A 12,595-nucleotide genomic window follows, 5' to 3' on the forward strand; every position below is an offset into this window, starting at 1 on the left:
ACCAAACAAACAAACATAATATGCAGCTTAGGAAGACTCCTAAAGGGGTTAAGATCTTGATCTTATTCAGTAGAAGGGTATTCCTCACTGGGTATGGGGTCATAAAGGCTGTAATTATCACCAGCAAGCTCCAGATTTCTTAGCCTCTTGATCCTACAAAAACTTCCTCAGATTTTTTTTTTTTTTTTTTGTGAAACTTTTGTCTTTGAGGATCATTACATTGAATGATAGTCTCACCATGTGGCCCAGATTACCCTGAAACCTCTAGGCTCAAGTGATCCTCCTGTGGCCACACCAAACAGCCGCAGTCACAGGGGTATGCCGTTGTATCTGGCTTTTTGGGATTCCTTGATTCCCTCAAAAGTGGGCCTTTTCTCTCAGAGGCCAAGGCCACACAAGAGTTCAGGAAGTCCTGACTTGGTGGGCTACAGCCCAGCCCACTTGCTGGGGATTATTGGAGGAATGGCTTAGCAAGGGTGGGATGGATGATCCCGAGTTTTACCTGGGTACCACACACTCGCTCGCTCACTCAATGCTGACTGCCTCTGCCTCCTGCCCTGCAGAAGGAATACACGGACCAGCTGTGGCTTGAGAAAGAAGAAGGGGTGTTCTGTGTATCTCTGAAGGCCACCTTGCCCTGCCACAAGCTAGTCTGCCCAACATCTCTGCAGCTGCCCATATGTGCCATTGGGGACACAGTGGAGACTTGGTTCTGTCTGAACAATGTAGGGTGAGGAGGAAGGGCACAGGGAAACAGCAGCCTCTGGGAGGAGAGCTGTAGGGAGCAGAGGAGACAAGCTTATGCGGAGGGGGCAGAACTCCAGGACCTGACATCCCCCCTCACCCTTAGGGACCTGCCCACCTTCTTCACCTGGGAAGTCCCAAACCCATTCCAGATACTTCCCAGCACGGGGTTGTTGGAGCCAGGCCTGGGTTGTAGAATGAAAGTGACCTTTGAGCCCCTCGTAGCTGTCATCCATGAAGTCGAGGCTCTGTGCTGGTATGGAAAGGGCACCAAGCAGAAGAACAGCATACAGATCCAGGCTGCAGGTAAGCCTGCCTTCCCGTCTGTCCCCAGAGACCTACAGCCCTCACTGGGTTTTAGACCTCAGTGTGCCCCCACAAGTCCCCACTAGCCTCTTGTCCCTTCACCTGCCCTGGCTTAGCCTTCTCTCAAGTCACAGACAGCCCCTTCCGGTGGTGGGCAGGGGACCAGAACATAATGCCCTATAGGGACTGTCCAGCTGGGGCTATAGAGGCCCTGAGGGGCTCCCCTCCAGACACCCCATCTCTGCCCCAGCTAAATGTGCACAGCTGCTGGTGAGCATAAAGCACAAGCAGTCGGAGGACCAGGATGCCGAGGGCTTCCAGAAGGTGCTGCACTTTGGTTCTGTCTCCGTGGGCTGCACTGTGGAGCGGCAGATCAGGCTGTACAATCCATCCGTGGTGTGCACTGGGAAGGGCTGGGCAAGGGGAATGGGCAGGACTCAGGGACCCCAAACCTCGATATGCATGTAACCTCTCCTCTCTCCTCTCTACCCTCAAGCCCAAAGCCTTGCACAGTTGTGTCTATCAATACAAACACAGGACACACGCGTGTGTGTCAACAGCCATTAGCGGTGTTCCTCTCTCTCCTATCAGCTAAGGCTGGGCTCAGGTGCCCTTTAGACCCCTGAGTATCCTGACCCCAGGTCTAAGTCTAGCCCTCATACTACCTTTGGGAGAAGAAAAGGATGCCCCCCCCGCCACTTTGGGCAGCCTTGTGATGGGACACATAGCTTGGCCCCTTTCTCCTCGTGTTACCTGATGCTCACACAGGCCAGAATGGATACCTGTTGTCCCTGATCCCTCATGTGGCTTCCTCAGTATGATGTACAGGCTGCCCTGCCCAAACTTGTGACTAGAACCTTTCCTCCCCGCAACCCCTTGACCCTACAGGTTAACGCCCCCTTCAAAATTGAAATGTCTGAAGACATGTTGACCAAAGACCATGCCTTCTCATGCTCCATGGGCCAAGGTATTGTGCCCCCAGGAGAGAAGAAATGCCTGTCGGTGTTCTTCCACCCCAAAACCTCGGACAGCAGAGCCATAGACTACTTCTCCATTGTGCCTTCTGGTTGTGCCTCCCAAACTCTGCTCCAAGTCATTGGTCTCTGTAAAGGTAATGGCCGTTCCAGGAGGCTGTACTCCCCCAGAACATGAACATGCCACAAGGGATGTCAAGGGAGTCATTGCTCCAGAGAGACCTTTGCTTCCTGGTCCCTCTGCCTAGGTGTCTGCTGTCCCCTGGTGGCCATGTGGGGAAGCTTTATGGACACCTGGTGATGCCATCTTTCCACACAGTGATGATGGAATTCAGGATTTTTCAGGGGCCCTGGGCCTTATCCAGCCTAGCCATCTGTTCTAGGGAGCACCTCATCCCAGGAGTGGGACCGCTTACGAGAACTCTGTTGAGGCTGTCACCCCAGTCCCCACAAGGCGACAGGGTCCTCTCACAAGGCCCCTTCTCCTCTGCCTAGGTCCTGATGTGTCTCTGCAGCACTGCTGCATCAACTTCAGCTGGGTCCAGCTCGGGGAGCACTCAGAGCAGACCCTGTGGATCGAGAACCAGTCGGACTGCTTGGCTCACTTCCAGTTTGACATTGACTGCCAGGAGAGTGTCTTCAGCATCAGGCCTGCCTTCGGAACCCTGGCAGGCAAGACCCGAATGACCCTGCACTGTGCCTACAAGCCCACACACCCTATCATCTGCTTCCGGAGGGTGGCCTGTCTCATCCACCACCAGGTGAGTGACGAGAAGAGACCAGGATGGGGCCAAGGGAGAGGCCATAAAACAAAGGCAAGGCTTGGTGGGCAGCCCCCTCTTTTCAGAACATGTAAGGCTATCTGCCAGGGCCGTCTCCTCATTGAGGCTGTCTGCCATAGCTTAGAGGCAGAGCATGGCCGGGGTGCATGAAAGCTCACTAACCGAAGTGGGAATGCCCAGTTTGTCTTAGACTCTGCTGCTTCTGCTGCCATTGCTGTCAACAGGCTGGGAAGGGGAGCTTTGGACATCACCCCACACAACATGTGCAGGGTGAAGACTCCAGCTAGAACCCAAAGCCAGCCCCTTAGGCATGTGATGTGTAGTACCTGGACATGGTGACAGCATTGAGACTGAGCTGTAGCCCATTCTCTTCAGCTGGGCTCTGGGCTGCACCCCTCTATCTGGGTGGGTGGGGGGAGTTCTCTGCCCAAATCTCACAAATGCCGCAAGAGCTCTGGGAGGCTTTGGAGTGAAAGGGTAGAACAGACCTGGGTTTTTTGCCACCCCCATCATGGGCAGAGCTAAAGGCTAGTCTGGGAGGCTCTTGATTGACACCGACACACATGGAGAATGCCCAGGAACCATGGGAAGTGGGGGAAGGGCAAACAACAGCCCAGCATCCTTTCTCCAGGACGGGAGGCTCCTCTTGACTTGCTCTGGAGTCCCACTGTCCCCTCCACCTGCAGGCTGCTCTCAGGATGCTCTCCTCACCGACCACCTTTCAGCCTCTGCTCCTGCCTTTCCTGTGACCAACCCCCACATCCCCTTGCCTCACCACCTACCCCATGTTCCATCTCACATGGACAAACGTCACCATGTGATGTGGACTTTGGTGTCACAGGACCCACTGTTTCTGGACCTGATTGGGACCTGCCACTCAGACAACACTAAGCCAGCCATCCTGAGGCCTCAGCACCTCACCTGGTACCGAACACACCTGGCTCGGGGCTTGACGCTTTACCCTCCTGATATCCTGGCTGCCATGCTAAAAGAGAAAAAGCTGGAACGGGATGAGAATGGGGCCCTCATGTTGCCCACTGAGGTTTGTGGGGTGCCAGACATTCCAGCCCCCAGGGAGGCAGGCTACTCTCTCCAGGTCCCTGGTCCCTTCCCTGGCAGTCATTGAGTAGGACTGTGTCCCACACCGCTGTAGCTGGGGATGACTGGCAGGGAGAGCCTGCAGTTTTTTCTGGAATGGAGGGAACCGCAGGAAGTCAGCAGCAAGAGGAATGATATTTGAACCCTGTCCCAGTCTCTCCCTGTGCAGGACCTGGAGGACTTGCCAGCCCCGAAGTACCCCAAAATCCCCCCCATGATGGAGTACTTTTTTGACGGCACCAGGGACCTGGCTGTCTTTCCCCCGGCTGTCAGTCTAGAGCCTTTTGATGTGGACTTTGGTGCCTGTCCTGGGCCTAAGGCCCCCAACCCTATCCCCTTGTGCCTGAGGAACCATACCAAGGGCAAGATCACCGTGGTCTGGACTCGCAGATCTGACTGCCCTTTCTGGGTGACCCCGGAAACTAGTGATGTGCCCCCACTCAAGTCCATAGCCCTGCGCCTGCACTTCCAGCCAGCCTCCCCCAACTGCCTCTACGCCGTGGAGCTGGAAGCCTTTGCTGTTTATAAGGTATGTGCACACAGATGAACAAGTGGGGGGAACGAGGCCCTCCTTGGAGCCTGCAGGGCAGAGTCTAGTCACAAGGGTGACAGGGGGCCACAGGTACCATCCTCCCCAGGCAGGCTTCTCTTGTTTTTCCTTGGCTGGACAGTGCCCTCTACTGGTTCGATCCTCCCGGGCTCATGGCCCTCCTGATCCCCACTTTTACGTTGTCTTCCTTCGCCCCCTCACCCCCCCCCCGGGAAGAACTCAGCTAGGCTCAAGCACTTTGGAAAAACTTAGTTAGTACCTAGACAGGAAATCCCTGGGGGTCTTAAGGCTTCTAGTCCTTGAAGGAAGTATTCCAAAGGAAATTACTGTTTTTAGTTGGTAGTTGTGTTTTGGGCTGTTTTTCACAGACAGGGTTTCTGTCACTATGTAGTCAGGGCTGGCCTCGACTCATTTCAGTCTTTCTGCCTCAGCCTCAAACATGGTTGTGGCGCTTTGTTTTGTTTTTGTAGAGATCTTGTCTAGTGCAGGCTGGCCTTGAATTTGCTGTATAGCCAAGGATGACCTTGAACCCCTAGCCTTCCTGCTCCCATTTTCTGAGTACTGAAATTGCAGATACGAAATACCACACTCAGTCAATTTGGTGCTGGAGACCAAGCCCAAGGCTTGATGCATGATAGGCAAGCACTCTGCCAACTAAACTATACCCTCATCCCCTTTTCTTTTCCTTCCTTCCTTCTTTCCTTCCTTCCTTCTCTCTCTCTCTCTCACTCTCTCTCTCTCTCTCTTTCCTTCCTTCCTTCCTTCTCTCCCTCCCTCCCTCCCTCTCTCCTTCCCTCCTTCTTTCCTTCCTTCCTTTCTGAGACAGGGTCTCACTGTGTAGCCTCAGCTTGCCTGGAACTCCCTATGCAGACCAAGACCTGGTCCACTATGTATGCCTGACCCTCAAAGCAGAGCCTGTAGCTTCTCATTCTCCTATATTAGCAGAGGGATGGCAGCCAGGGAGGAATAGGATGCTAACTTGTAGCTGGCCAATGCTGAGCATTCAGGTTCCAGGTTCCAGACCTCTGCTGTTCCGTAAGACAGGAAAGTCAGACATGACCAGTGGACACCTGAAATATGGTGGTCCAAGTAGAGATGTACTATGAGTATCAAATATGCCCAAATTTCATAGATTTAATATGCAAATACCTCAGTAAAAGCTTTTATAATGATTGCATGATAATGTGATTGGAGTTTGGAACTGTTAAGTTAAATAAAATACATTATTGAAATCAATTTCACATGTTGTTGTTTTTTTTTAACATGGCCACCAAAACATTCAAAATTGCATCTCCAGCCAGAATCTGTGGCTCGTGTTATATTCCCATTGGCCAGCGCTGTTCTGGGCTCGTCCAGAATGCGGTTTCCCATCTCAGCCTGCTTCCCTCCCACAGAGTGTGCAGAGAGCCAGTTAGAGGCTCCAGCAGAAGGGGTGGGGCATGGCTGTGCTCCACAATCTCCCTCTATCCTCCTCTCTTGTGCCCAATACAGGATGCCTGCAGCAGAGGGCAGGGAGGGGCAAGGTGAGTCGGACCGAGCTCTGAATTTCCTCATGGCCTGGCCCCTGCAGGTCCTTCAGAGGTACAGCAATATTGAGGAGGACTGCACAGTGGCCCCATCCTGGTGTCTGAAGGTCCGAGCTCGAGGACACAGCTATTACGCTGCCTTAGAGCACCACATTCCCCAGTATTCCCTGGATGCGCCCAAGGTGAGCACGGCCCCAACAACAGGGGGAGCAGGACGAGGGACCCCAGCCTGTTTCCCTTTCTAATGGCCTCAGTGATACATCCCCATGTCCATCCTGGCCCTCTGAGGGATCTAGGCCAATGAGTAGCTTGCTCTTGGACCTTGGTCCCAGCATAAGAACAGTTTAGCGATTGGGCACCAGCCCTTCTCCACTCCTTCTAGAACCTTCACCTGGTCCTCCTCACTTTCCAACTCCTTCATTTGTCCTGCTCACTGGGCACCTGCTGGCTCCCAAGCCCTAGACTGGACCCTCGGGGTAAACCAGTCCAAAGCATGAGAGCTGGAATTGCTAGACGGCTTCCCAGATAGACCTTGGGGACGTTGTCTACCTGGAAGGTGTGGCTGACAGAGGACTGACAAGTGCATGGCCTGGGACCGAGTGTCCAGAGCCCAGTTCTGCTGTCCCTTCCCAGGTCCTAGATCTATGTCAATTCTTCACTAGTTATTTTGTTTCTGGGAAGGGCACCACTTTAAAACAATGGCACGAGACCATCCTGCTTTCTCCACCAGCCGTACTTCGGCTTGCCAATTCCAAGCCTCCTTAATATCCATTTTGAGGCCACCCCTCCCTAAACCAAAGCTCTCCTTGATGCTGAAGGGTGTCTTCTCCAATGCCTTTGGTCCCTGGCCAGCTCCTCACAGTGTGACTTGATGCCTTCCCACAGTCTAGTGGCAGCCCGCGTTGTTTCCATATTGACTCGCATGAACTCCCTGGCACAGTGGGATAGGAACTTGGACCAGAAATTATGGGCCTTGTGTTGTGCAGTCTGTTTAGCTTTCGGCCTACTTCTGGCCATATCCAAGCTGGTTAAGAAGTGGTTAGGAGCTGGGACTATTGGGGTTGACCCCCTCTGACACCGGAGTGAGAATCATCTAGAAAGAGTACTCCGATCTTCTGAATAAGGATGGATGAAGTGATGCTCCAAAGCATCTGGAAATCACAGCTAAAGCAATTCCTCCTCTAACCTTGAGGATAGGTCTTACAGGCCCTGACATTCCCTGGGACCTGGGACCACTACATCCCTCTGTGTGGAGGTCTTCGGAGGACAGGAGTATTCTTTGGTGGCAGGCTGTAACCTCCCTTAATTCCCAGGAATTCTTTGCTGGTTGGGCTGTGTGCAGAGATCTTAGGTTTCCGTGGAGACAGCATCATCCAAACCTGAGGGTCCCTTTCCCTCCTCTCCCCACCTCCCAGATGTTTCCGGCAGTGTCTTCTGGGGAGCCTTCCTACAGAAGTCTGCTTTTGGTCAACAAAGGCCCCATGCTGCTGACCTTCAGCCTGGCTCCCAACAGCAGCTCAGACATCACCCTGAGGCCCTCCTCGGGCCTTGTGGCTCCTGGGGCCCACCAGGTCTTCCTTATCAGCACGTACCCCAAGGGCACCTCGTGGAAGCAGCACATTTTCTACCTGCAATTCAACTTTTACCCCCAGTATCTCAAGGTAGGCAGTAGGGATGGGGAGGCTGGGTCCTTAGGCCATAATATTTTTAGGGTCCCTACCAAAGTAGTTTGTGCTTGGGGTTGGGGAACATTTCCCTAGTAAAAAGGAACAGTAGGGAGAGAGCCCCGGGCTTCATCCATGAAAACTCTGCTTCTTCTTGGTGCATTGGGGCAATGGAGTCTGGGGCCAGGGGAAAAAGCTGCAGAAACCCCAGACTCATACTGCAGGTAGTATAGTGCTGTTTGTAGCCAGTCCAGGGACAGCACTGGATAGCAGACCCAATCCGACCCCATGAAAAACTAATACATCTTCTCTTGGTCCCTGAGAGTTTGATGTTTGTGTTTTAAAGACAGTCAGTATATCACTATATAGGCCAGGCTGGTCTTGGACTCAAGGCAAGCCTCCTGTCTCACCTAGAGCTGGGATTTCAGGAGTGATCCACCACACCTGGCTCTGGGTTCTTCTTGAGTTGCTTTTGAGAGAAGTTGCTATGTTCAAGCTGGAAGGCAGCTTTGTCTGTCCCCGCCCATGGGTGAAAATCTGCACATCTATGGCTAAACAAACAAGCCAAAAGGTCATGGCACTAATCCTTCCTTCCTAACTTCCTTCCTCTCCCTGGCTCAGGAAGTGAGCATACAGAGCAGAGAGGAGCCCCTGCAGCTGAAGCTGGACACCCGCAAAAGCATCTTCTTCAAGCCTACGTGGGTGGGCTGTTCCTCCACCAGCGATTTCACCTTTCACAACCCCTCACGGCTACCCTTGGAGTTCGAATGGAGAGTCTCTCAGCAGCACCAAAAGATGCTGGCGGTCCGGCCCTCCAAGGGCATCATCCATCCTAATGAGAACCTTGTGAGTGCCTGGACCCCAATGCCAAGGGTAGACGAGAGGGTACCTGTCACCTTTACCGTTGCCATCTCTTGTGGTTCTCGTGGTCTGTAATGTACACCTACCTAAGCAATCTGTAGTCGCTTCCCCCTCACCCCCATCTTACAGGAAATTGAGACTCAGGGGAAGAGTGTTTAATTAAAATCCAGATTAGGAGTGCAGAGTTTGGACTGAATGCCGCTTTAGTGATGCCAGGGTCCCAGCATGTCTAAACTTTATTGTTCATGGTATCCAAGCAGTAAGATTCCTGACAGGAGGTTTGGATCAGCTGTATGATAGCTGGGTATGGTTCAAGTGGGTGACTCTCTCAACAATGGGTGGAAAAGGAGACACCCAGAGGTTCCAGATCAGTACAAAAGGGGAACCCAAATTGGCACCTAAAACAACAAACTTTGTCCCTATTCTAAGGTAGGTCAGACTCAGAGCATTAACTACCAATACGTGGTACCAATAAACACCCAGGAACAGGAAATGGGAGCCTAAGAGATCCACAGATGTAGAAACTCACTTGAGTTCCTGCCCCAGCCCCGGTCACCGGGTATCTGACCCTGGTCCAGCGATTCCACTTCTCTGAGGCTCCAGTTGCTATCAAAATGAGTCTGCCCTGTCATGGAGATGTAGGATTGAGGGGCTTTCGGAGATGAGATAATGTGTGTGCAAAGTACTCAGCACTCAGAAATACGGACAGATGGGAAGTGGTGTCAAACTTTGGTAACGGACCTCCTGCAGCCAAAAGGCCGCCCGGGAGGGGGCGTCCTGGACACGTGCATGCAAGAGTGAATCACCTCTGTGATCCCAGACGCTGACATGGATCTTCAGCCCTTTGGAGGAGACCAAGTACCTGTTCCGAGTGGGGATGTGGGTCTGGGAAGCCAGACAGTCCCAAAAGACCAATCCCCGAGCCACCATGCACTACTGGATTCGGCTGGTGGGCATGGGCGTTACCGGATGCCTCTCTGTGAGTGGAGACCCTGGTGGGGGTGGAGCCAGGGCCCGGGTGGGAAGGAAAGTCCCAGGTGCCCAGCCTTAAGAAGGCAGGGTACAAGGTGTGGATCTGTCTTTCCTTGGGGAATGCTCTGAAGGCTAGGGGTTGGGGAGCCCCCTGCAGCTGGCTGGCTGTGATCTCAGGCAAAGCCAAAGGAGCTGGACTTCGGGAACGTGCTGGTGAACAGCCGGGAGGTCAAGTCTTTGGTGCTCCTGAACGACGGCAACTGCACCCTCTATTACCGCCTGGTCCTGGAGCAGCACGGGCCCAAAGGCCTCACCAATGACTCCTGTGGTACTGAGGCCTGGGCTGGGTCTGGGGTCAGGGAGGAGTGTGTCTGTGTGTCTGTGTGTCCTTAAGACAGATGACCCACATATGGTGTGGGTCGGGCAAGACAGCTGAAACCCTGTCGTGTCTACTGTGTAACTGTGGCGGGTGCCAGTGACATCGAGATGCATAGTTCTCTTCACCCCAGCCTGCTCTGCTCTCAGGGAGTGTTGTGGTGACCCCGGGAGGGGATCTGGGGAGGAACATGGGAGGCCGGGACACCTCTGTCCAGTTGCGCACTGATGACCCCTGCACCTTCTCCCAGCAGCTCTAGAACTGAACCGGTTGGAGGGGACCATGCCGCCTCATTCCCAGGACACCATCTACCTGACTGCCTGTCCTAAGAACCGCTCCCAGTATTCCTGGACCATTAGCTACTGTCTCCTGTCCCACAGAGGTACCTGGGTACTCAGTAGAGATTCTAGTTGGGAAGGGGAGAAGGGAAGAGGTAAATGTGAGATATGGAGTTGGAGGCAGGTTGAGTTCAAGACGAACCGGCATGGCGAGTGAGGGCAGGAGGGACTGTGCCTTCCGGATCTGATGTGCACACTGTGTCTGTCCCTGTGCTATCTATACACGTGTCCCTGAGCTGTGCTGACACAAGAGCTAGCACATGTGCTGTCTTCCGTGGAGATCACAGGCAAATAAATCCTCAGCCAAGCGTCAGCTCTCCCCTCCATGAGATGGCGTTGCTATCCCCCCTGTTCCGGCTGGAAGTTCCCAGAACAGGCACCAGAAGAAGATGTCCTCAGTGGGATGGGATTCTGACTCTCCCACGCTTACTGGCAGTGTGGCACTTCCTAAATATGCCTCGGTTTCCCCACTAATAAAAGCGAGATGATCGTAGGCCACAAAAGAGAAAGAAGTAATAACGTTACTATATTGATGGACGTTGAAAGCACAGTGCTAAGTGAAAGAAGCCAGTTAGAAAACACCAAGCACCGAATAATTCCATGATTGAAGCATCCAGAATAGATAAAATACACCAACAGAGTAGTGATCGTTGATGGTGGAGAGGGGTAGGTAGGGAAGTGTTGACTCGTTGGTATTGAGTTTTTCAAGATGGACAGTAGAAACTTTCTAAAACTTGGTGGTGGTGGTGGTTGTGTGCCTGTGAATCTATAAAACCTACTGAATTGTATATCTTTTTTGTTTTTTATTTTTTATTTTTATTTATTTAATTTTTGGGGTTTTTTTTTTTAGACAGGGTTTCTCTGTCTCTGTAGCTTTGGAGCCTGTCCTGGAACTAACTCTTGTAGATCAGGCTGGCCTCGAACTCACAAAGATCCACCTGCCTCTGCCTCCCGAGTGCTGGGATTAAAGGCATGCGCCAGCACCGCCCAGCTTGAATTGTATATCTTAAAGAGTAGTTTTGCAATCTTTGAATCAGGCTTTATTGCAGTGAGTTTGGAAATAAATAGTGGTACACATTAAATGGCAGGATGTGTGTTAGAGTAAGGCAGTGCCCAGAACATAGGATGTCTAGACAAGGGCTGGCTGCCGTTAGAAATGGGCTCAAGACTGCTTCTGGCCAGGGGAGCTCAACCCTCTGCTCTCCCCACACTCGTGCCCCCAGATAGCGTGGCTGGCGAAACGCAGGAGCTGTGCCATGTCTCCCTGGTAGCTGTGTACCCTTTGCTCTCCATCCTGGACATCTGCTCCATGGGCAGCGCTGAGGGCATCACCCGGAAGCATCTGTGGCATCTCTTCTCCCTGGACACACTCAATAGTTACTTGGCACGTGACCCAACCCTCACAGAGCTCACCTACAAGGTGCCTACCCGGCACAGGTAAGCTAGGCTCGAGGTCGGGCAGGAAAGACTGGACCGTCTACCAACAACAGACTATCTACCCACAACACTCGAACACCAGGCCTTTTCCGGGAAGCTGAGTGGTGGGAGGGGGTGAAAGAGGGATTGAGGGGGGAAACTCTTACCTATTCCTAGGGGCCTGGAAGGGCAAGGATTGACTTGAGGACTAAGGAGCTACCTCACTGACCCTGAATTCCAGACTTCTCACTTTGTACCTGGGGGTGGACCCCTAAAGTTAGAGCCCTGGCTTGTCTCCATCTCCTTGCACTGAGCCATTTCTCCGCCGCACACAGCTTGAGCCATACGCCCCCTGTCTTCACTCCTCTGAAGCTGGACTTCAATTTCGGAGCAGCGCCACTAGATGCCCCACCGTCAGTGGTTCTCCTGGTACTGAAGAACAGTGGACTGGTGTCCCTGGACTGGTATGGCTGGGCGGAAGGGGCTGCTACCAGGGTCTGAGGACAGAGCTCTAGAGACCAGGAGCGGGAAATAGCCACTGACTTTTGGGGCTTCCTGGGAAACCCGGGTGTGCCAGTGGCTCTCCCACTGACAGGGTAGGGGGCTGGAGGAGACTGCCATCACCCACTGCACTTGGGGGGATGGCACTGGCTACAGCTAGGTTCTTGACAGTGTGAAATTCCTGGAAACTGGGCGCAGCTGTATCAGTAGCTGAATGACGGCTACAGGCTAGACACTGTTTTTCCAGCCTTCAGTCCTGGATCTTTACAGTGGCCCCGTGAGAAAGAGGTCTCCAGATTAGTTCAAAAGACAGGGACTGCGGGTCAGTGGGCTAAGGCCTCAGTCAGACACCTTGCTACTAGAGGCAGACCCAGGTTCAAATCCAGATGTGTCAACCCCAGAGTGCCTGCCCATACCAGTTAGTCAGCAAGAAGACTTCAAGTTCCTTCTCGTAAATCGGGTCTGGGCACCTGGCTGCCTGCCAGAT

General features: G+C 53.0%; 1 protein-coding gene across 1 annotated transcript in view; it reads left to right on the forward strand.

The window, feature by feature from the left end:
• The window catches only part of Cfap65 (cilia and flagella associated protein 65), a 34,359-nt gene that overhangs the window by 7,530 nt on the left and 14,234 nt on the right, over positions 1–12,595 (forward strand). The window contains exons 5-19 of the mRNA XM_042055629.1: positions 564–730; positions 851–1,050; positions 1,301–1,446; positions 1,939–2,161; positions 2,520–2,785; positions 3,648–3,848; positions 4,059–4,433; positions 6,025–6,162; positions 7,396–7,641; positions 8,266–8,490; positions 9,326–9,484; positions 9,655–9,805; positions 10,107–10,235; positions 11,379–11,628; positions 11,943–12,071. Coding sequence (XP_041911563.1) covers positions 564–730; positions 851–1,050; positions 1,301–1,446; positions 1,939–2,161; positions 2,520–2,785; positions 3,648–3,848; positions 4,059–4,433; positions 6,025–6,162; positions 7,396–7,641; positions 8,266–8,490; positions 9,326–9,484; positions 9,655–9,805; positions 10,107–10,235; positions 11,379–11,628; positions 11,943–12,071 — 3,005 coding nt within the window. The remainder of the gene's footprint in view (positions 1–563; positions 731–850; positions 1,051–1,300; positions 1,447–1,938; positions 2,162–2,519; positions 2,786–3,647; positions 3,849–4,058; positions 4,434–6,024; positions 6,163–7,395; positions 7,642–8,265; positions 8,491–9,325; positions 9,485–9,654; positions 9,806–10,106; positions 10,236–11,378; positions 11,629–11,942; positions 12,072–12,595) is intronic.

Source organism: Arvicola amphibius, chromosome 8 (assembly GCF_903992535.2).
Source record: "Arvicola amphibius chromosome 8, mArvAmp1.2, whole genome shotgun sequence".
Lineage (NCBI taxonomy): Eukaryota > Metazoa > Chordata > Mammalia > Rodentia > Cricetidae > Arvicola > Arvicola amphibius.